The 23,374-nt window shown below is 38.1% G+C and overlaps 1 protein-coding gene across 1 annotated transcript in view; it reads right to left on the reverse strand.

Annotated features, from left to right (window-relative positions):
* PIEZO2 (piezo type mechanosensitive ion channel component 2) overlaps positions 1 to 23,374 on the reverse strand; it is a 427,523-nt gene that overhangs the window by 26,075 nt on the left and 378,074 nt on the right. The window contains 11 exon segments of the mRNA XM_067547859.1: positions 409 to 623; positions 735 to 882; positions 1,347 to 1,479; positions 2,314 to 2,566; positions 3,823 to 4,005; positions 4,833 to 5,091; positions 7,725 to 8,114; positions 10,268 to 10,435; positions 17,196 to 17,371; positions 18,770 to 18,936; positions 22,859 to 22,909. Of these exon segments, the coding sequence (XP_067403960.1) occupies positions 409 to 623; positions 735 to 882; positions 1,347 to 1,479; positions 2,314 to 2,566; positions 3,823 to 4,005; positions 4,833 to 5,091; positions 7,725 to 8,114; positions 10,268 to 10,435; positions 17,196 to 17,371; positions 18,770 to 18,936; positions 22,859 to 22,909 (2,143 nt within the window).

The raw sequence follows: 23,374 nt of genomic DNA on the forward strand, positions 1-23,374 counted from the left end.
CAATAGCTGTATGATGTCATCTGTAAAGAGGCTGTGTATTTAATGTTGAGGGGGGTGGAAATTAGAGGTATGTCAGGAAACAGGAGATTGGTAGGAAGCATTCATTAAAGCAGGGATGACCTAAGAGTTTGCATTATATCAGCTCTGACTACCTTAAACTCAACATTGAATTTAGTACTCTGTGTCCAGATCTTCATGATAAATTAACTACAAAATTATTGCCCTAAAGGCAGTTCTAATTCAAAATACTTCAGTATGTTTTTGTATAGTTCAATCTTTCCCCACTCAAGCAGTTCCACATTGGCAGCACCAATTATTCTTTAGCTGTAATACACTCAAATTAAATTAGTAATAAGCTTGAAAAATGATGTTATTCAACTCTTATTGATTTATTTTTAATGGGTTTACCTTTCAGTTACTCCAGGCAAGATAAAGAACATCCAAAAATGTATCCCAAAAACAAGAATGACCTGGAAGATGACTTTTCCCATGACAGTCTTTCTGAGGTACAGTGCTCGGTCTACTACCATAGTCCCAAACTGAATGAGCACCATCACTAAGAATGCCTCTGGTACCTGGTCCTCTGATAATGAAGAGGTGATATCTGCTGCAGCAGAATGTTTCTGGGAAGGAAAATGTACAATAATTTCAGGATAACAAATTTTACATGGTATTTCACAATTGTGGTCAAGATTCAGAAAGAGGATTTACAGAATAAGCCTCTCATGACATACCCCAAAAGCCCAAAACCCAAACACTATGATGATGAAGTCCACAGTATCTGCGAGGAACATCAGCACATATACATCAGTCACAGCACTGTACTCAGGGTGAATGAGATTGTAGAAAAACTGTCTGATGGGCACATATATTTGAAGAGTCCTGAAACAACAAAAACCACAATCTGATTTTAGACCAGTACCTTGAACTGAAGAACCACGTCACTAGACTTACAAAAGGAAGGGGCTGATTTTATTAATTTGTTTAATTATATATTTCACTTTTGGGGTCCATGATACTTTACAGTTGTGTTGGCCATATTTGTAATGTTCTATAAACACTTGCCCACTAGGAAATTCACTTAGTCCACCAAATCATTCACAGAGGACAACAATTAGCCTTCAAATGGACTTTGAGAGTCACTCTTGTCTTATCTTAGATGTGAATTGGTGAGCTAGAATGAAAGCATTGTATTCTATCACCAATCTACTGAACCATCCAGTCCCCTGATATATTTACACTTTTATAACTTATTTTTACTAAAAGTAGCAGCTTTAAAAGTTATTTTGCTACAATTTTAAGTTTTCCCTACCTTACCCCCAATCCCCTAGAGAAAACTTGCTTACTTTTTAATTGTAAATGCCTTTGCTTTGACCATTTGTTCTCGAAACTTTTCCATAAGAAGCTCTTTTCTAGATTTTTGCTTGATGCTTAATACACTGCTTCCTTTCTGACTACTGTTTCGTGTACTGGTGCTCCCTGGAAATGAGGGTGGAGGAAGAAAACAGAAAGAAAGCATCCAATTAAAATAAAAATGTAGATAAAATAGAGACAGAATAAAATCACAGATCATAACCTGTGTAAATAAGTCTCACATTTCAGAGATTTTTAAATGAAGCCTTACATCTTTTTTTTATATAAACATATTTACTAAAGTCTTGAGTGTTTGACACAGACTTGACAACTGGCCGAATCAAACCTTGATTTAACGTGACTATAAAAAGAGGAGATTGGTACCAAAATGGATATGTTACTGGCCAGCTTTAGTTGCCAGGATGGTAAATATATATATATATATATATATATGGTAAATATATAAATATCCAAACTATAGTAAACTATAGTAAAGTCTTCCTCTTCAAAGATAGGGAAGGTAGTCTGTCACAATATCTGAAATCAAAACTTTTCTCACTTCAGGTACCATATGAACTCAGGTGTAAAAAAAAAAAAGTTCACTATGAATTCCTGCTAGCTAGAGATGGGTGCTGAGCCATAAAGTTTGGATCTGGACCTTCCCAAAGATTTGAAGTGTTCAGTTCCAGGAAATTACAGGGAAAGCGCTGGTTGTAATACTTGGATCTGGATTTCAAATTTGATTTCATCAAAGTTGAGGGGTGTTCACATCCAGGTATTGGCTTGGGCCCACCTCTGTAAGTATCTGATATTTTGATTCACATATTTCCTATTCTCACAAAGCAGCAGTTGTGTTAAATATTTACTGAGCTTTTTTTACAGAAATACATCAAAGGTCTCAACAGAATCATCTAATCAGAACAATTGTTCTTCAAGGCCCAGTTGTACTGTGACACATACCTCTCTTTGACCTGTGTGAGGAGAAGCTGGATCTGTGTGAAAGTTGTGACCCACTGCTGGAACTCTTCCTCCTGATGGCAGTCTGCTGTTCTGGGAAGTGGACATGTATGGATTCCACAGAAGCTGCAAGATTCACGGACTTTAAAGAATCAGCAGAATCTCTTCTGTCTGCTGTCAGTGAGAGTTCATCATCAGATTCATCTTTACTACTGTAGCCTTCACCTTCATCATCTTCATCCCATAATCCATGGCACTAGTGGGGAAAGGAGGAAAAGCTTGTCACTCTTGTATTTCAGTTTGGGTGATATTTATTGTGCTGCAAAACATATTATATAATTACAAATATCTTCTATCTTTCTATTCTGATATTTATAAGACACATCCTCTTGTTTTTTGAAATCACAAAAGTTTAGTTGAGCTAGTTGACTAAAGGAATATAATCAATATCTGAAAGTTACATAGCAATTAATATATTTTCTTAGACACTAACTAGGCAAAGGAAACTTCTACATATCCAACTGAGGTACATTTTAGAAAAAATATAGTTAGAGACATTATATTTGTGTTGTAGTAGGTACAAGTTTGGAATTCTGCAACATATTATGTGTAGGGCAGTACTTTCCTTAGGATTTTGGGAAAAAATTATGGATGAGCCACAGCAAATTTTGATAAAATTGGGGATTTCATCAAAATACACACCTTCCATGATATTTTCCTTGGTTTACTTCAATCCTACACCTCAATTCTCCCTTCCATTTTCATGCCATTTCCAGGAAAAAAAAGATAGATTGCCATCCATACAAATGTTATTAAAGTATTTCAGTATGAAAGAAAACGATACTATCTGCGCAGCACAAAAAGACTGTGTGCTGAAGTCAAATCTCTGGTGTCATATCCATTGTTCAAATACAAGAGTTTTAGTTGGTTGGTGTTAGACAATTAAGATTTGACTTTATTAAATAATCAAAAGATTCTAAAGGACTAAAAAATGTATCACTTATTGCTATGGACACACCAAATAAGAAATGGCCACTTTGCACATATTATCTGCAAAGTCAGCAATGAGATCTGTATTTTTTGTTGAAATGTCTTTATGCTTTTAATGACAGTTTCAAGGCCAAAAATTTCCTTACAAAACGGAGTCTTCACAATTTAAATGGCAAATACATTTTTAAATAAAGTAACTTAACCAAAAAAATTAAAGTAATGTTAACTCAACAAGTAAGCAAACCTTCAAAAACACTGATTAACAAGGGACAGAAAGAGAGAATGTCTGATCCCACTCCACAGAGCCAATTTCCACTTTATTCCTGGCTCTGCCACAGACATCTTGTATGATATTGGGAAAGTCACACAATCTCTCTCTGTTTCAGTTTTCCCATCTATACAATGGGCATGGTAACATTTTAACTCACAGGGGTACTGTGAGACAAATTCTTTGTGCTGAGGAATCACAGGAATGGCTATAAAAATTAAATAAAATAAAATATGCGTTTTATCTCCATTTACCTTTAAAATGGATCGATGGAAGAACAAAGCAAGGAGCTGAACAAGATCATAGTGCACATAACCCTCTTTTTTTTCAATACCAATAATATTGGGTGCATGGTAAGGTTTATCTTTGGTGTACTCCACATGTTTATTCCAAGGAAAAAAACCAAACTGGAAGAAGTACTTGATAACAATGGTCACCTGTACAGAAACATAATGTATCGAGAACAATTATCCAAATACAACTTAACTGACAGATGGAACAAGTAGCCTCATGTCAGTAATATGAAAAACCATGTGCCTATTTCATGGTTTTTATAATTAGATTAATTAGTGCATTTACTGTTATGTAAGACTAAGTATGTTTTCATATATTCCAATTAAAGGGGTCACCATGAAAAAAAAAATCAGCATTTACCAACTGTTGCCACTCAGGCCTGGTCTACACTGCTGACGGCGGTCGACGGGAGACACACAAGCTATGTAAAGTAGCTTGCGTATCTCCCGTCGACTCATGTTGCCACACCGAAGCCTTACTCCTTTTGGGGAGGCGGTTTAATCATGTCGACCCGAGAGCACTTCCAGGATCGATTGAGCGGGTCTACATGGCCTGCTCAATTGATCTCACTGCATCAATCCCTGGAGCCCCAGCAGTGTAGACGTACCCCCAGTGGCATCTGAGATACCACCTAATTACCTTACTATAAATATAACAAGCAGTAACTGCATTATCTTGGATACTACTAGATGGTAGCTGTTAGTAGATGTTATCTTTTTATAACTAAAAGGAAGTCAGCCAAGTGTAGCACGGGAAAAATCAAACAATAGCCTCTCATGTATCACACCAATGCCCAAGAATGTAATTTTTAGTATATATTTGTATTATAATACCCAAAGGGGAGAGCCACAAACACAGAAAAGAGACAATTCCTGCCTTGAGTGGCTTATTATTCACTTTTCTTTGTGACAAAGCATGTTATCTGCTCCCAATGTGTTTGACAAATAAGGATGTAGACGTAATAGCATACCTCAGTGTAGACGATGGCTGTCATCCAGAAGCGTTTGCTAGGCCTGGGGACAGATAGCATGGCCCAAAGGAATATGAGGATGGGAAGCACAAGGGTAATCATGGAGGCAGAGATCATGTGATTAAGGATAATCACAAAATAGCAAACCATTTCTGACCGGGCCACCAATGTATTGTACAGGGCATAAATGAGAAGCAATAGTCGAGGCTGACCAATGTAGAACTTCTCTGATTCCTCCAACTCTTCATCATGAAACATCCTGTGAGAAGAAGAGTTCCATGAATGACATCAACATGAAAGTCATCTAATATGATTTTTAATATTACTTTTTTCTCCTTTATAATGGTTCCAGATTCTGTTGGAGAATCTGTAAACATGAACAGAATTAGGTATTCTAAACAAATGTATGTAATATGGCCTGATACTAAATACATTCATGTAATATTAAATTTCAGTGACAATTTAAAGCAAATCATTTGGAAGTGCTAACATGGTATTTAAAAAACACATGAAAACAATCATCTTGCCTATAAATACCTAAATGTTGCACCTCATCTGCAAATCATGTTATAGTAGTGAGACATTGGATCCAATTTTACTCTATTTGTATCAGGAATAACTCCATTAAAAGTCAGTACAGGAACACAAGTATGAAATTAGTGTAAGTGAGATCAGAATGTATGCTATTTTTTTTTGGCCACCAGATGTGCTTTGTCTTCTTTGACTGTTAGGGCAAACCCTACTGTTGATAAAAAACCCAAATTGATGTTAAAAACAAATAAAATTATGACGGTATAAAATTATTACAGGAACTCACATAGATTTAAGTCTCTCCACTTTCCATGAGTGTAATTTATTTATTACTATTATTATTTTTATTACTGTAGCACCTAGGAGCTGTAGGCCAGGACCCATTGTGCTAGGCACTACACAAACACAGCACAAAGACAAGAACTTTTTTGTCTTGTCAACACTAAGTGTTCCAGCCTATAGAAAGATTTGGCCAAATACTTGAAAAACAAAGGGATATGGAAGCATAGAAGAAAAAAAGCACTTGATTTATCCAGGCAGTATGATGCCTTTCAGTCTAGTTCTAACTGAGCTGATGGGATTATTTCTGGGATTGGAGATTCTGCCTGGCCTTTATGCAAGTGTGCTGTTGTAAAGGAAGGAGTAAGGAGTCTTCTCCCATCTTATGTGGCCTGCATAAGGGTTGGGCAGAATTTCAGTGTCTGCAGTCAAGGGAGAACAGGGAAAGCTCCCTTCTTACTGTCCTTGGGGCGAATGATGTCACAAAGGAAGATGAGAAAGAAGAGCTATGGCTCCAGCCTCCAAGCACTGGCCACCAGAACTTGTTGGCTGCGTGGTCTGGAGGGGAGTATGCTGCATCCCATGACGGAGTGCAGCAGCTGTTGTGCTCCCTCTGCATACCAGGGAGTTCCTACAGGGGTAAAAAGAAAACCTCTCTACCAGTGGTCAAAAAATTTTAAAGCTTCTCCTCTGACCCTTAAAAACAAATTTAAAAATAAATATCTTACCCAGGTAGGTGGGAGCAATTTTTGGGACCCCCCCAGAGCAGCAACTAGAACAATCACAAAAGAAAATCCCCTTCAAAAGGAGTAGGGCTAATTTTAGAAAGCTCCCCAAACCCAGGACAATTAGACCAATTTCAGCTGCAGAAATCCAATGGCAATGAGGGCTATTAACTGAGGGTATGTCTATACTGACGGCGGCAAAGTCGCCACTGCCAGATTGATCTTTCTGGATCGATTGAGCGGTCAGTGTAGACCCGCTCAATCGATCAGGAAGTTGACTGAGTAAAACCTCCCCCTCAAGTAGCGTAGCGCTGCTTTGACGGGAACACAGTTCCCTTCGTGCAGTGCAGTGAAGACACCGTGCAGAAGGGAAGCACAGCAGTAGATGGGAGTTACGCAAGCTACTTTGCATAGTTTGTGTAACTCCCATTGAGTGCCGCCGAATCGCCAGGTCAGTGTAGACCGGGCTGAGTGTGTATGTGTGTGTGTGGGGGGGAGAAAGGGGTGGGGCGCCTGAGTGGGGATGCAGATGGGGATGGGGCAGATGTGCCTGACTGAATGGGAGAGGCTAGGGATCAGCCAGAGTTTGCATGGGGGAGGATCCCCAACTCCCTAACAATTCCTACCCATCAAACTGTCCCATACTTCTCCCACCCATACCCACCAACCCTCCAGGTTCACTCCCAGGCTCCTTCCCAGAAATTACTTCCCTCTCCCTCAGCTTCTCTGTTATCTCTGACTCCTCCAAGCCTTTGCACTGCTTCTGAGGGCTGTGGGAAATAGGTTTCTGTATTGTAGTTTAAATGAATTATTCCTCAAAGTTCTGTATTAATATGTCTAGTAAGGAATCTATTTGTCAAAAAACAGTTCCTGAATCTTTTTTGTTGTCTGTGTTGTTACATACATACTTGCTGACGGGTATTTTGAAATAAATTACCAAAATAATTGAAACCAATGTGATTATACTGTATTATTTTGACAAATAAAATATGCAGAATTTTGCAGAATTTTAATAAATTGTACAGAACTTTTAATTTTGGCACCAAATTCCCCAGGAGTAAATTGGGATAATTTTAGATAGAAGGATCTTTTTAATTAAATATAAGTAAATACTAAATTTAAGGTAATCTGATTAAAACAATTATAGAGAAATAGTCCCGCCCTCAACAATTAAAACCAATTTTTGGAGAGAAAAATTCTCACTAATAACAGTTAAGGTAGTTTAAAAGTGTGTGTGTGTGGTGGGAGGGGGTATTCTGCTCCAGCAGTAGTTAGACAGAAAACACCACCCAAAAGAGGAATGAAAGGATTTAGGAAAACTTCAAAGACTAAGTTTTTTCATCTCTAAGTTCCTTACTTGTTTAGAAGCAGCTCACTGGCAGTCAGGTCGTGTGTCAATGGAGGGAGGATAGTATCATTTAACTTGTCAGTTCGACTGTCATCTGGGCTCACCAGCATGAGGCTCTTGCCAGCAGAGTCATCTTGGGAACTAAAGGAAAGACGCTCAAAACTGACAGCTTTGCTGTATGAAGGTGGGACTTCAGCATTCCCATCCCCAACGGAGTATGATGGCACATCAGTATCAGGAGTGTATGCAGCTCCTTCTGAATCCAAGCCATAATCTTCCACCTCATCCTCTCGTCTTGATGTAGAGTCTGCACCTTCTTCCTCATGCTCCCCTTCTACTTCTTCAATGGTTTCTGTTGTCCCCTGACGAGAATACAGCAGAGTGACCTGGGTAGGCTCACTGTCAGGAACAGGAGGAAGAGAGAGAATTTCTCAGAAAACTTCACTAGCTCTGTTCTGAGGTTGAAATATTGGCAAGCCCACTCTGCTCCCAAACTTGAAAATGCACTGCAGTTGGCAGAAAATGTACCACTGTCACCTTTTCCTTACACATAAAAAAAACATTCTGATCCATTTGCACACCGAGTGATTGCTTGTGGAGCTTGCAGTGACTCAATATGGTTCCAAACCAAGACAGGACAAATTAATGCTGACAGAGAGAGAACAGAACAAATTCCAAACACAACTGGAGCACATTTCTAGAGTGGTTTCAAATGTGCCGCATGATACTACAATATAGGAATGCATATACTTCATTGTAAATCTAACATTTCTGACAATCATAGCTTTATCATTTCAAAACTGCAGCTTGCAAGCAAAATTCAGTTAGATACACATAATCCATGTCCTCGTGTTTCATGCTATATCTATATGAAAGGATAGACCAATTGCAAACATGGAGTAGTGCCATCCAGAGTAAATAACTGTTTGGGTAGCAGGGTATTATGGTATCTTACCTTCAGATCACTCTACTTTCTTCTTTTTCACTTTAGCTTATCAGCCTCTATTCTCTTCTATGTGTACTTCCTCTCTTTTCACATGGTTCTTATTCAGTCTGTTATCTGCTCACCTACCTCTGCTTCTCCACCTTGCTTGACAAAGCCCTACTCAGTTTTGTGTGTCTTTCATCACTCCTACCATCATGCTGTGTTTGCTTCTCTGGGAACCTGCTTCTCAGCGGGTGCAAATCAGTGCAGCTGTATTAACTTAACTGAGAATCTGGCCATCCCTCTTTCTACTTTCTGGTCCTTGCTTTGTTTCTTGCCTTCTTTTGGTTATGCACCACTTTTCTCCTATGCCCTAGTTTCTTCTTTTTCTTTGCTCCCATATGTCCCTCTCCTGTTAGCCCCCTCCCAGCTCCAATGGCCTGATAATAAAAAGGAACAACATGGGTTTTACATGCATCACATCCTTGTACAGCTCGCCAAAGAGACAAAGTTTGAAATACTGGCCACATTCACGGTAATGGTAGAGCTCCCTTTGACTTCACTGAGATTTTACCCAATATATATATAAAATAAACATTCTACTGTAAAAGCCGGTTGACAATATTACCTCCTACCAAAATTCAATATAGATTTCTATACCCTTTTGCTTTGAAACCACTTTCAAACTTACTGTAGATATGCTAGGTCACCTTTTAACTTCTAGTGAGAGTTTTCAGAAGTAAACTGTGATGGTAGCTGTTGCTTGAATGTACATTTTGATTATTCTTAATTGTAATAATTCCTTTAAAGATGATTAATGAGTGAGAATGTAAAATGCTGAATTTCAAAATAAATCAACACCAAGAAGTTCGTAAAACAGCATATAATATGGAAGTAGAGTGATCTAATATGCCATGAAATTTTATTTTGGAAATGATATTTGAAACATTGCTTTTATAGCCTGCAGCCATATAAAACGTAGACAATTTTAGTCTTGAGTTGCAAAACTGAGTGAACAGCTCTGAAACAGTTCTTTACTATATTCTTTCTTTCACTGTTTTTTTATATTACTCACTATCTTTTCTTAACAATTTTCCCTGTCTTTATTCCAAAACTTCAGAGTCCGTAAATCAGTGGGAAGAGAATTCAAAATGTATTTAATAATTCTTTCCTGTGAAGAGAGTGACTAAAAATTAAAGGAGCATGGCCAAAATTTTCATGCCTGGGTGCCTAAAATTAGATTCCTAAATCCACATTTAGGTGCTTGCTTATTTGAAGAGCTGAGCACTCACAAATTCCACTAGAGGCTCAGCACCTTTGAAAATCAGATCCCTTTTATTTAGATTCCTATATACGGATGTAGGAGCCTAAGTGCAAAGATATGGATCAAATTATAATGAATTCTAATTATAATGAATTATAATGGATTCTTTTAAAAAGCAAAGTAACAAATGCACTGGTTTATGGTACTGTCTTGTATCTCAAAGTCTTGTCACAATATACACGGGAATAAAGTTTCCAATAAGCATGCAAATTGCTTTAAACACACACATCTGCACACATATACAATGCCAAATGTAGAATGGCCAGGGTAAATGAGTGAACAAAGCATGCATGAATTAAGCACCTTGACACTATACTGCCACTGTCAGCTGATGAGGAGGACATATCCATGCTGTACATTTTACGAAGCCTAGGTCGAGCGCGCTCACTTGTTTTAGGAACAGTGTCTGGTCCATCTAAATCATCAAGGGTTGACTGCCTTGAGAACAGCATGGTTGCTTCAGTGTAGCAGCTAGCAGCGCAAACAGTTATAAAGACAATGTTAAATACCAACGATATTACTTTAAACATAGTTCAGTAAATGAATGTGCTCGCCATGCACCAAAACACAGACACAAAGACAAAAAGGTTCAGAGAGAAGATAAGGACCTGATTAGAGTCACCACAAAACCAAATTCTTATGTACAGCTGGTTTGTGATTATAAAAATATAGGACCCATAACTACCCATCATAAAATGTAACCGCTATTCATATAGATACGGGAATCAGTATAGTCTCAAAGTTCCCACACTGCTTGGAGAGAATGATTTTGTATAAGTGAGAGTTTTGCTTTTGTTTGCTGTGAACAGAAATTCAAAAATTCAATTAAAACATTTTGGAAGCTGATCTCTGTACAATTCCTCTTTTTATTAAAAATTGATTCTGTTGAATTTTTTTATATGGATGTGGACCAATTTTCTAAAAGAGCTTTCAAACTTAAAAAAAGCTCAAGTTCTACTAATAGAAAAGACAGCTTTCATGTACTAGCCAATCCTCTTTCAGCACAAAAGAGCTACATCAGTTCTTGATGCATGTGCCAAGTATAATTATCATTTTATGAGATTGCTTTTGATTTTGTATCTAATGTTACACTGTGGTGACACTGATAATTAATTTTAAGATTTTATTTATTGAGTCATTAAAAAAATATTTTCTCCATTATTTCAAAATTTGTAAAGCACACGATATCAAAGAAAGGATATTTTCAGTTAAACCCTTATCTCCTTTCGCTTGTCACTACAATGGGACAACACAGGTATATACTATACATTCAGGATGCTATTGGATAAAATGAGAAGTGGATGAGTTATGGGAAAGACAACACTAATGTAAATACAAACATTAGCAATGGGAAGGAAGCAAATACATTAATGACATATGGTAGGTCATCAGAATGTCTTCTGCTGTAATTACTAATGAAGTACACAGATGTGCATAAACTGAGTTGAGGGAACTGTTTAGTATTTTAATTCATGCAGTCACCTGTCCGAGTCTCTAAAATACATAAGTGAAAAAAGAAAGCACCTAAGCAATAAACGGAGATCCACACTTTGGATCTGATCCTGCAACACTGAAGTCAGTGGGGCTTTTTCCATTCACTTCAGTAGATGTAGGATTGAGCACCAGAAAGGTCCACACTACGCATGAATCTATAGGACACAATCTAGCTCTAATTCTTTTACTGAGGTTTTGGTATTGAATTATAGGGAGCAGCCAGCCGATGTGTAGTTTTTTTTAAATGATATTTTAGTGTCCTTTTTAAACCCCAAACTCCATCTCAACATGCATGTCGAGAGCTGGGTTTATTTTCTGTAAGCATCTAGGGCCAAATTTTCAAAGGTATTTAGGCATCTAAAGATGCAATAAGCACCTTGTGGAATTTTCAAAGCAGGTAAGGCATCTAACTACCATTAAAATCAAGTACTTTTGAAAATATGGCCCATTGCCTTTTTTCTCTTTGTTGTTCAGTTAACCAACAGTATAGTTATTACTTTGTAAAGTTTCAAGTTCCTCTCTAAATATATATGTATGTATGTAGACAAGTTTTCTTGTAAATAACAGTGGGGAGATACAAAGAAGGGAAATTAAGTAACTCTGGTTCCTGTGCCATGAATGAAATAAGACTCTTATGCCATAAGAAGTGCCTCCACTAGTAAATTTCATTGAAAAACATGTATTCCAGTTTCCCTCAACTGCTCCCCACCTAGAGGAATTGATCCAGCTCCTGTTGAAGTTAATGAATGAATGAAAAACATTTACTGATTTAATTAGGTGCAAGATTAGGCTCTGAGTTAGTCTTTGCAATGATTTTAATTACATACATTTTTAAGGAAACAACAGCTTAGTGATCAGAAGGAAAATCTACATCTACTGAGCAGCTGATCAGAATCCTCCATGGTTTGTAAAGTTGTACAAGATAATATTCACAGCCCAGTAAATGTGCTTCTGAATGTGTAATAAGCTGGCAAGGAGGATATGACCTATACTGCGATTTACAATTGGCAACACTTGCATTGACTCAGTCACTAACCAGCACATAAATTTCATCCAGGCATATCCTTCCAGGTCACTTTTCTAATTGGCTTCCCTGGAAACTCTGAAAAGCATTAACTTCTTTGAAATCATTCAAAGAATAGGTATTTTAAATTGAAAAGTGTATTAAAAGTCCAAGTATTTGTAAATAAACTTAATCAGCTATCTATTACAAATGGAGATATATTTAGTTTAGATGTTTTTATTCTGAATGATTGGGAAATTTCTTACCCAATAATTTCCTTTCTGGTAGCTGCATTTCCAAAATTCTACCCTTCCTGGATGGCTCATTAGGCAAATTTGTATATCCATGATTTGTGGGCCAGTTAACCTACTGTATAAAGGCCACAGGTTGGCATTGAAGTTACTGTTACTAATCATATTCTGAGTTTTCACACAGTTTTGGAATAAATTGCCTGCTGGCACACTGGAGAAGAGGGTGTGGCCAGCACAGGCTGTGTTACAACAATAACAGAGCCTGTGCTGGCCACACCCCCTTCTCCTTTACTACAATAAACTGCCTACAGAACTGTAGAGGGGAGGGAAACAGAATTGTGGGAGACTGTGGGCTGAAGAAAAGCTTTGTTGAGAGCTCTGAGCATCACACAGTTCCCACTAAAGTCAAAGGAAGCTGCAAGAGCCCAGTAGGTGCTGAGCACCATTCTGGATTTGATCTTTGATTTGACATCTAAGAAATTCAAGGTGAAATCCTGACTCTCTTGAAGTCAATTGGTGCTTTGCATTTGACTTTAATGTAAAGAGCTTAATGTAAGGGCCAGGGTTTTACCCTCTATTTCTTTACAATCTTTCCTTTAAAAATAAAAAATAATGAATATAATATTTTACTGACTGGATCTTTATACAAGCCAATCAGATCTTCTGGGGTGTGATATTTTAATGTATAACAGCCTAGTTTGCTTTTTCAGAAAATAGTAGGGCAAACTCCCTTAGACTGCAATGGTCATTTGCCTGAGTAAAAATTGAGTTACGATTTAATTATTTTAATTCCGCTATAAAGATCCAGTTTTCCCCCCATTACTAAGCACTTTATTAAGACCAACAATGTATATGCTTAATTAAAACCATAAACATGTGGTCCACCAACTACCTAGAATTAAAACTTTGTACTGGGAGAAACTAAAGACCAAAACAACAACTTAGTTAGAGAGGAAACTGTCCCTCAGAGCATCCAGATACTGCTTAATCTTCAAGTGATGAAATAGGCATTACCATCAGTCATTCTGAGGCTTGGAAATGAATTGGTATATACCAATTAAGAAAATTATTATTTGAATCAGATTCTCCAGAAGTGAAAAGTACCAGTAGAAAAGAAAGTGTGTTTGGCTAATATGGAAATAATATGAGTAAAACTGGATTTCAAAAAATTAATAGAACTGTATATGAGAGCATGTTAAGTATAAGGCCCAGACTTGATGAAGTCAACTGGTGTTTTGCCATTGACTTCAACTGGAACAGAACTGACCTTAGAATTAAGAGACATTGGCACATTTTAAAAAATGATCTTGTTATTGACAGGACTGTCTCTATATTTAACCAAGGGGAAAAAATTAGCAAATGAACTGATGCAGAATCTGATGAGCTTTTGAATAAGGTTTTTGAGATGGTGAAGTTCTCTCTCTCTTGTTCAGGCAATGCAAAGTATCGCTCACTTGTGGTCTGCAATACTTTTTATTGCTGAAGAGCTCATGGGAACGCTTTATAATCCAAGAAAGAGACAGGCAAGGGTGCTTTTATAAACAGACAGAAGAACTATCATTAGATCTAAGTGATTGGTTATCACTGTCTGCATTTAGAGGTCATTAGTGTTGCAGCAGATGTACATATTCCACAAACAGTATTGATACACGAACATTTAAATACCTATTTCCAGGAAAAGAGTTTGAGATTAGAGAATCAATTGTGACAATACTTCTGTTGTTGATTTTTTAAAGTGCCCTTGTGATATCTTATTTTGGGGAAACAGCTTTTTCAAAGATTATATTAGTGGGTATACAACAACCGTTAAAATCAGTATTATGACTTATCTTCTTGTCCCTCTTTACAGCTGATTGGTTCAGCATCACCACCAAAGTCTAGACATTTGAAAGGCGCAAGTAAGGTGTACTCAAAAGCCGGGGGGAAGGGGGTGGCCAGGCAAAGAGGTTATTCCAACAGCAATTGATTGGCTCTCAACAGTGGATACAATTTAACCAAAGAGAGTGAATTCAAATATTGAATTTACAAGATTTACATAATTTTTGTCTATTTATGTTTGGCAACTGACTTCCTTTTATAAAAGGAAATTACACTCCCCAACATTTGGCTTTCTTTGTTGTCACCACTGGTTAGCTACTTCACATTGCTACCCCACACTGCTAATCAGCTGATTGCAATTTCTACTGCAGACAAGTACAATATCTATTGAATAACACGTCTGAAATATTATTTAGTGAAAATGGTTTTGTCCCTAAAAGTCCTGTCTCTTTAAATGAGTGGATGAATAAATCCTGAGAGCCAAATTCTACTCCTAAGATATGCATGAGAGACTCAAAGTGAAGTCAATGGATATTGCACTCAGGTGATTTTTTCCCATACAGTCTGATGCAAGTGAATTTTCAGACAAAACATGCAGGTGCTATTTCTCCTGGTGGTTAGCCACCAGGAAATGTGTGCTGGCTTTATTGCTTCATGAAATAAAGAATTTTGATGGTTAAGCTGCAGTAAACTATTGAATGTCTTATGAGCGCCAGCACTGATCCTGCTGGATTTTTTGTTTTTTTAACAATCAGTGGAATAATGCAGGGGCATTTATGGGTATTTTGTTTATGCACATTGCTTACATATATTTATTTCAGATAAGTGTTCAGACATTTAGTTACATTTACTTTTGAATAAACTGTGAAAGGAAGAGAAGCTCTCCATTATTTTTAGCCTATTAATCTCTTACCATATGTCATTAGTAAAAGCTGAGCAGAGTTTCTGTACATACAAGCAACTGAGTTTGCAGGGGAATATCAAGTGTGAAAGGCTACTGCCACGCTTCAGAGAAGAGGAAACTGCAGAAAGCAACTATCAGATTCTCAGAGGCCTCCCCTTATGACACTGTAGAACAACTTTTGCAGGCTCTCAAAGGACAAGAATGCATTGGACTCAGTGAAAATAGGATGTTCCTGCAACATGGGGAAGTAAATGAGTGAGTCTGTGCATGTGCGAAACAGCAAGGATGTGCTCAAGCTTTGGCACTGAACTTTGCAGCATCTCACTCCAAGGAAGTGTGGAAAGGGAAGGTGGGTTAGTCAGGTAAATGATGAGGGCACAGATATGAGTCGACGAATTGCACTTATCTACTGGACCATTTGAAGAAGAAAGGAAGAAAACACCAGGAAGGCACTTCCAGACTCTGCCCTGCCTTTCTATTGTGAGGAAAAATAACGTTCCCTCACACCCATATAGTTTCCCGGTACAAAGTCCTTTTATTGAGACTATATGCAGGAGACCAGAATTTAATCTTCCATGAACAAAACATTTGTAATAAATTATGGAATCCCTTCACTCAGTGCCTATTCTCACAATCAAAGTGAAATACCACGAGAATGTCTACGGTGTCTTAATTTCTGTAAGATAGTTAAAAAAAATCCTCTAGAAGCCTGTCATTTGGTATTAACTTCTGAAGGAAATAGAAAGCAGCGAGGTAGCCAAGCAGAGGAAAATTAGTTCATCCAGATGTTCCTCCCAGAACTTGGTGACCTTGTTGTCTCTGCAAAATATCTGTACAGCCCCTCGGCTAGGCAGCAAAAAGGACTGAGGTCAATGGTAAGAGGGGGACTGCACTAATGAATATGCATCCCACTCAAAACTGCAGACTAATGGAGGGATAATGGTGCTAGAAGTAGCACTAACATGAGCGGCATTAAGTGATTTCCCTCTGCAGAGTCACAGATTGTAAATGAGAGCGCTGGGCCAATGACAGCCTGGCAACTGTTCCTACTGTGTTGCAATGGCTGCAATAGACTGCAGACAGGAATCTTAGGGGCCTGGTCTACACGGCTGGCAAAATTTGGTGGCAGTCAACGGGAGTTACACAAGATACACAAAGTAGCTTGTATAACTCCCGTCGACTTCGTAACTTCCCTTTAGTGTGCTGTCGATGCAGCGCTATGCTTTTTGGGACGTGGTTCTATCAGATCGACTTCTGGATCAATTGATCGGGTCTTCACTGCTGCTCAATCGAACCAGAAAAATCAATCTGATGGCAGCGAATTTGCCGCCGTCAGTGTGTACATAGCCTCACATGCAGCTGCCCAGTACCCATGATGTCAGGGACTAGGATCCTTTCAGATTCCTGGCTTTGTCTACCTTTTTGAGGCTCTGCTCCCTGCTCCCTGCCTACTTCACACTCCACCCAGCTCCTGTGGACCGGTGGTGGTGGTGGTGGTGGGATTAGTGGGTGGGTACGGAGAATGAGAATTAATTTGCTCCCTTTGTGCACTTTTCCACAGAGGGAAACATACGGGTCTGTCAAGTTGATCATCTTTTATCTACTGTACAGTGGCTGATAAATCTGAAAAATCAAAAGGCACATCAACTTCGGACGTGGAGTCCCAACACTATGCAAATGTTTCCTAAAATAAATTCTACCACATGGTTTTTCTGTCTATCCAAAAAAAAAGTGCTTTGTTTTGTTTCTAAAACAAAATACCTGGAAATACTGTCATGAGAAACAGCTGAATCCAGACTGTCCATCCTCTCAGATGCCTGTAAATTAGAAGCTTGACCGGGATTTTCATCAATTGTGTCCAGTCCTGATTCCCTAGACAGCTTCATCATATGGTTCTGGTAATACATATGGATGCTCTCCCGAGTTGGAACATTCCCCTAAGAAAGAGAGAAGACCTACAGTAAGGCATTTGTATCATGAGAGATTTTGGTTTTTTCAGTCATTTGGCTGCATCAAATGAATCTTTGCAAAGAACAAATTGACAAAAGCCAAATTTCCTCGAGCCCATTTCAGACAGAATCAATTTATGACCTCATTTACAAAGACATAAACATGGGTAACTCCACTGGAGTTACTCCAGATTAACAAAGGTGTAACAGAGATAAAAAATTGTTCATAAAGTCTGGTTATAGTCAGAAAACTGTCCCTGTAGAAAGAGAAATTGTAGGCTTCACTATCTACTATCTCTCAATGACATCCCGTTCAAATTTGCCAGCATAAGGATGGTTTCATTAACTGTCAGCACAACTATGGGCATAGGAGCCAAGCAGAATTCTTTCTGGCCATGACAACTTTACTGATGGCTCCTAAGGTAGAACATTATCCAGCTCACTCCACCGCTGGCTGTATTGACTTTGGAACACACATTGAGTAAGAAGTTTGCTATTTTGCATAGTCATTTTTCTGAGTTTTGTTGAGACTTTATGCACAGATTTCCTTACTTCAGTAAAGTGATCAATTATAAATTACATGAAAAAACATTGTCTGTCACTTTGCTAATATTGTTACTTGTTTGAATTTCAGTTCTCTCCTTCTAAATTAAATTTGATTCGAAACTTTCTATATTTGAAATTTTGACAAAAAAAACATTTTCACCAAAAGTTTTGGGATTTAAAAAAAATAATCGTTACCCACTGCTTCTGCAGTGAAATTATAATCAAGTGTCTGTGACATTATAACATTTTGCCTTTTAAACGTTTATAAAAGCACAAATTCAGCACTATAGCTTCTTTTTTTGCAGGACCATAACACAGAAGAATGGCTGTGAAAGCAAAAGCACTATGTTTTAAATGTACATACCGGAGGAGTGACTATGTTAATTTATATGATAAGCCACACATGCCCAGTATGAGCTGCATTTCTAGGAGTCTTAGCAGATCCAGATTGAGCTGAATTTTTTAACATTTATGAAAAACGCTGTGCCGCCTTCTTCTCTCCTGACTTGATTTCTGAATATCTACTAAAAATCCCACTCTTCAATCAGAGTTTCAGAGTTAAATCCCTCAGCACATTTGTTTCTGCAATCAGCTGCTTTTGGGCTCACAGCCACAGTTCTGGAGACTTATCTCTCTCTCTCTCTCTTTTTTTTTTTTTGTAAAGTAGAAAGCAACAGAGGATTACAGAAGTCATTCTATTTCTAAAAAATCAGTGTAAATGAGACTTTTACAAATGTCCATCTCTAGTACACTGCCTTAAATTGAGTTGAAAAGATAAACCTCTGATTGATCACTGCAACACAAATGATATGAGCAAAAATAAAGCACAAAGTGTGTTACCTTTTTAATTTCCCTGGTCAGCATACATCTCTCGATTCTCAGCACAGTAGAGATATCAATGTGCTCTCTTGAAATAGAATTGAGCCAAGCTGTAAAACTATCTAGTGTTGCCAGGAAAAGGACCCAGGTGAACTTCAAAATATTAAATATTCTTTTGATGATATTATCTGAGAGGGGGGAAAGTGACAGAGTTAATGAACATAAATGTCTTTCATTCACATTCTGATCCTATTCTGACATTTCACAAAAGCGTGTTCAATTTTTACTTTATTGCATGTAATAATCCAGGTTGCAAGATCTTTCTATATCAGCAACAGGAATGTTTGGAACAAACATCTGGTTTGTTGGGACCTTTGTCCTACCTTTCTATGGCCATGACTACACGTGGATCCTCAGAAAAGTCCAACTGAATCAACAAAAGGTGTGAAGTCATTGTACATAAATTAATACATATTAACACCCTCACCTACATCCCCAACCTTCCCGATGTGGCTGCTCTCATTCAGAAATAAAACGTCCTTAGTTTGCTGTAACTTAATCCGGGGGGTTTAAACACACTTAAGTTTATGTGCATTGACTTTACACCTTTGGTCAATTTGCCTGAACTTTCCTGAGTGTTCCTGGTAGACATGGCCTGTCTGTCTGGCTAATATTTGTAATCTTGGAATGCCTTTTTCCCCTCTAAAAGGTTGACCCTGCTAGTCACTCAAGTAGTCCTCAGCTTCAGAGGAACTACTCACCTGTGTAAGGGTTTTGCAGGGCTAAGCATCTTTTAAAAGGTGCAGAGCGCCCTCAGTTCCAATAACTCAATGGAAGTTGTGGGCACACAGCATCTTGTAGAACTGGGCACTTGATTTGTCCATTCCGCACATGCATTTTCTTCTGTCCAATAGAATTTCTCCTAGCCAGTGCTCCTTTCGTGCCTGGACCCTGCTAGTCTGAGCTTGTATCTTTGATCTGCCTACAGTTTATTACTCTTGTATCTGGGCTATATAGCCTCATCTTATGAACCCTCTCTTGCTCACATACACTGCCAAGTATAGTTAGTTGACTCCTTCACTCAAGTCATTTCACTTGCTGAGAGCTTACATATATTTTCCTCTTCCACAATAAGAGGTACATTTTGTAATGAATGGTGTTTAACAATCATTGCAACTAAACACAACAGTAGTTTAGTTGGATTTCTTTTTATGGGATGAATTCAGCAAACTCAGATTGAGGTATACTTTCTCACTTGAATAATAAATCCCCTTGGCATTATCAATGGTACTTCTCATATGAGTAAGTGCTCCTCTGTGTATTTAGGGGTTTATAAAATCAGGCCACTATTTGCAACCTATCTCCATCCCTCCCTCTTATAGTCTGCCAGTGCTTTATGTGCCACACAAAAGTGCTGAAATCATCTCTCCAAATCAAAATCTAGCCCTATGTTGCGGTTTCCAAATTTGAAAGAACCAGATATAAGGACCTACTTTTGGAATAACTGACCTAGCAGAAGAATCTGCAATATGCAGTGAAAGTGTTTACAGCAGTGGTTCCCAAACCTTTCTCTGCCATGGCACACTTCAATACCTTTAATTATTTTGAGGCACACCACCATATAGTCTCCAAATGAACTCATGAACATTCATGAGCCAATTCAGAACTCTTCAAGAAGTTTTTCAAAAAATTCCATGGCACACCTGCTCAGGCCTGACGGCACACCTGGTTTACAGTACGCATTAAGGAGTGGACCTATGTCAGCATTACAGCTCTACTGTTGAGAAGCTTTTTAACAGTGTCAGTACCCAATGTCACCAGACTATGTCGTTCAACATGTGTGAGTCGTTTGTGTTTTAAAAGGCATGCGAAAGTTGTATACTAACAACGTAATATGCAGTAGATATCCAGAAATGTAAAAAACAGAGGAGTTTCTCTTTCAGGGAGCCACCCCACTGTCACTGAATGATTCCATTGACACTCCCTTCTCCTTCCCTTTTTTTTGCAATATTATTATCCAATTGGTGTTTACACTTCCAGTTCTTTACTGTATTGTTTGGGTTTTGAGGGATTTTATAATTTACTAACTGACGCATTATTCCTATATACTGTACTTTTAGGTACTCAAATTTGGGCTAACCAAAATCTTGTCACTATAAGTTTAAAGGTAAAGTTTAATTTTTGTTTCCTATGAGTACTGCAATTTCTCTAAACTTCAGACGTACTCATGCACAGTTTAAAAGAAAATGTGATTCTCTGTCTCTCTCTCACACACACACAGCATATATGCAGACAGCATTTATACGTTTGTGTTGAAACACCTCCCGCCCAGAACTGATGGGGTACCATTTGTGCTGTTGATATTAGTGGGTTGGCAGTTCTCGTCTTACTTACAAACAAGAAGTCTATTTTACTGTTTAGCTATTACAGGTATTCCATGGTCTCATTGAGATGCTTTGCCAATGACTTCCAATTTAATCTAGAAGGTCATTTTTCTCTCAGGATTGGAGGTGATTTAGTATACATTTTTAATGAGTCTGTGGCTGTTTTGGTATCTTTGCTGTTCTCTGTCACTTTTTAAAAACAGTCTTTTGGGGATCGATCACATCTAAACATCTTCAGAAAGGGAAAGATATTTATTTTTTGAGAGATTGTTATAATTAAAGGATCAAACACTGAGAGAGAATGAACACTTGAAATCCATTGATTTCAAGGAGAGTAGCAGGTGCCTGGCAATTTGGTCCAAAGCTATTAACTAGAATAACCTTTCCTAATAATTTTTCCCTCCAGTTTTTGTAACACTTTCTTTAATTAGTTTTATTTAGGGATGGGTAAAATAGTTAAAATAAAATATGAAAGATGCTACATTTGTTTACTCCAATTAAACCCTATAATAATCCAATTAGCATCATCCTTTCCTTTCCTCAACCCTCCTCAGACCATCCCGTCACTGAAATTCATCCTGGTATATTAGTAGATCAAGCTGCGCCATGAGATAGTAAAAGCCTGAAGAAAGTAAGAACCTTTTCTTCTTTTGAGAAGTGCAGATCTTGTGAGAAAGGAGTAAGGTATCTCATGCTTCTGACCTCTGCAACCTTCTGGTTCACTCTGAGGCACAAGTTTTGCTGGAGAGCAGTACACCCTTTCAATTTTAAATAGAGGAGATTAATAGCTCAAGAAGAGAAGGTCACACTGCACCAATGAGAACTGGTCAAGGCTAGAGGGAAGGGGAAGCCACCTTTCTCCTAACTACCTGAAGCCAAAGAGTCAGTCCTGAGGATCTGACCCACAGTGTTAATTTTAGGATTCAGCATAACTGTACTAATTTCCTAAGTGGGAGAACCCCTCACCAGCTTATTGTTATTGGGCAGAATCCTCCAAATTGTTAACTGCCTCTTGTGAGGTGCTGAGCACTCTCAAGTCCCACTGTAAGTTAGAATCAATGGGATTCAAGGACATTCATTACCTTGCAGGAGACATTAAGCATCTTGCAATATTGATCCCTAACTGAACACGGTCACTGTGCTCAGCAGTACACAATACGTAATAAAATACAAGGTCCTGGCTCTATTGGCCTTAACATTTTAAGGCCTGATCCTGCATAATCAATGTCAACAGAAGTTTTGGCGCTGACTTGAATGGAAGCAGGACTGGATCCTAAGATAGGCATAATACAGTACACAAATGTATAATACATATGTATCAATTGTATCAACACTATGCAAATGTTGATGTCTGTGTGTGTACACATGTTGGGGAAGGATTTGAGAGTATTTGCTTCTACAGGGAAAGATCTTTTCCTTAGGATTTTTAAAACTACTGAATAAATCCCCTGAAAGTGGGAACACTTCTGTATTGTAAGGGAAGTGGACTGGAAGATTTACTAGTCCTTTCTGTCTCTAGCCTCTGTGATTCCATGAATGAGTATGTCTGTATTTGTTTAGACTAGAGTAGTTGTGATTCTGACTAAGCAGATGAAAGCTGGAGACAATCACATTGCTTGTATGTTGCCTTTGGGTCACTTACACATTGATCACGTGATAATGTCATTTATCCCTGCAATCACAGTTGCAATGCAACACTACTGCAGCCTTCCTTCTGCCTACATACCTGGTCCATCTGATTTCTTTTTGACAGGTTCATCTTCTCTCTCTTCATATTCTGCGTCAGTAACACCTGCCAAATTAAAATTAAAAGCAATGAGTAAAAGCCTTTTCCACAGAAGTTTACATGTAAATCCCACTAGAATTGGAGAGAGATTACATGAGTATTAAAAAGTATTTGGATCCATCCTGTCTTAATAGAACAGGTTTCTCCAGATCTCACAGGATCCAGGTGGGGGAAAACATTCTAACAATAGTTGGAGAGGGTCCATGAATGATGCTGTTTTATTTTTTGTAAGGATGTTTTGGTTATCAATTAACCCTAAGAGCCAAATCCCCAGCTGGTATAAATCAGTGCAGTTGCACAGATTTCAACTGAGTTACACCTGTTTACAGCTGCTGAAAATCTAGCCCTAAAAGCTTGCTTGTTAACTCTCAAGAAACTTTAATCTGCTGGCATACTTTTTTAAAACCTACTCTTGCCTCTAACTCATTAAACTCTCATACTTTCACACAGATTGAG

The sequence above is a fragment of the Emydura macquarii genome, unplaced genomic scaffold (assembly GCF_026122565.2).
Source record: "Emydura macquarii macquarii isolate MOO-44397 ecotype Brisbane River unplaced genomic scaffold, CSIRO-AGI_Emac_v2 contig_212, whole genome shotgun sequence".
In the NCBI taxonomy this organism is placed as follows: Eukaryota; Metazoa; Chordata; order Testudines; family Chelidae; genus Emydura; species Emydura macquarii.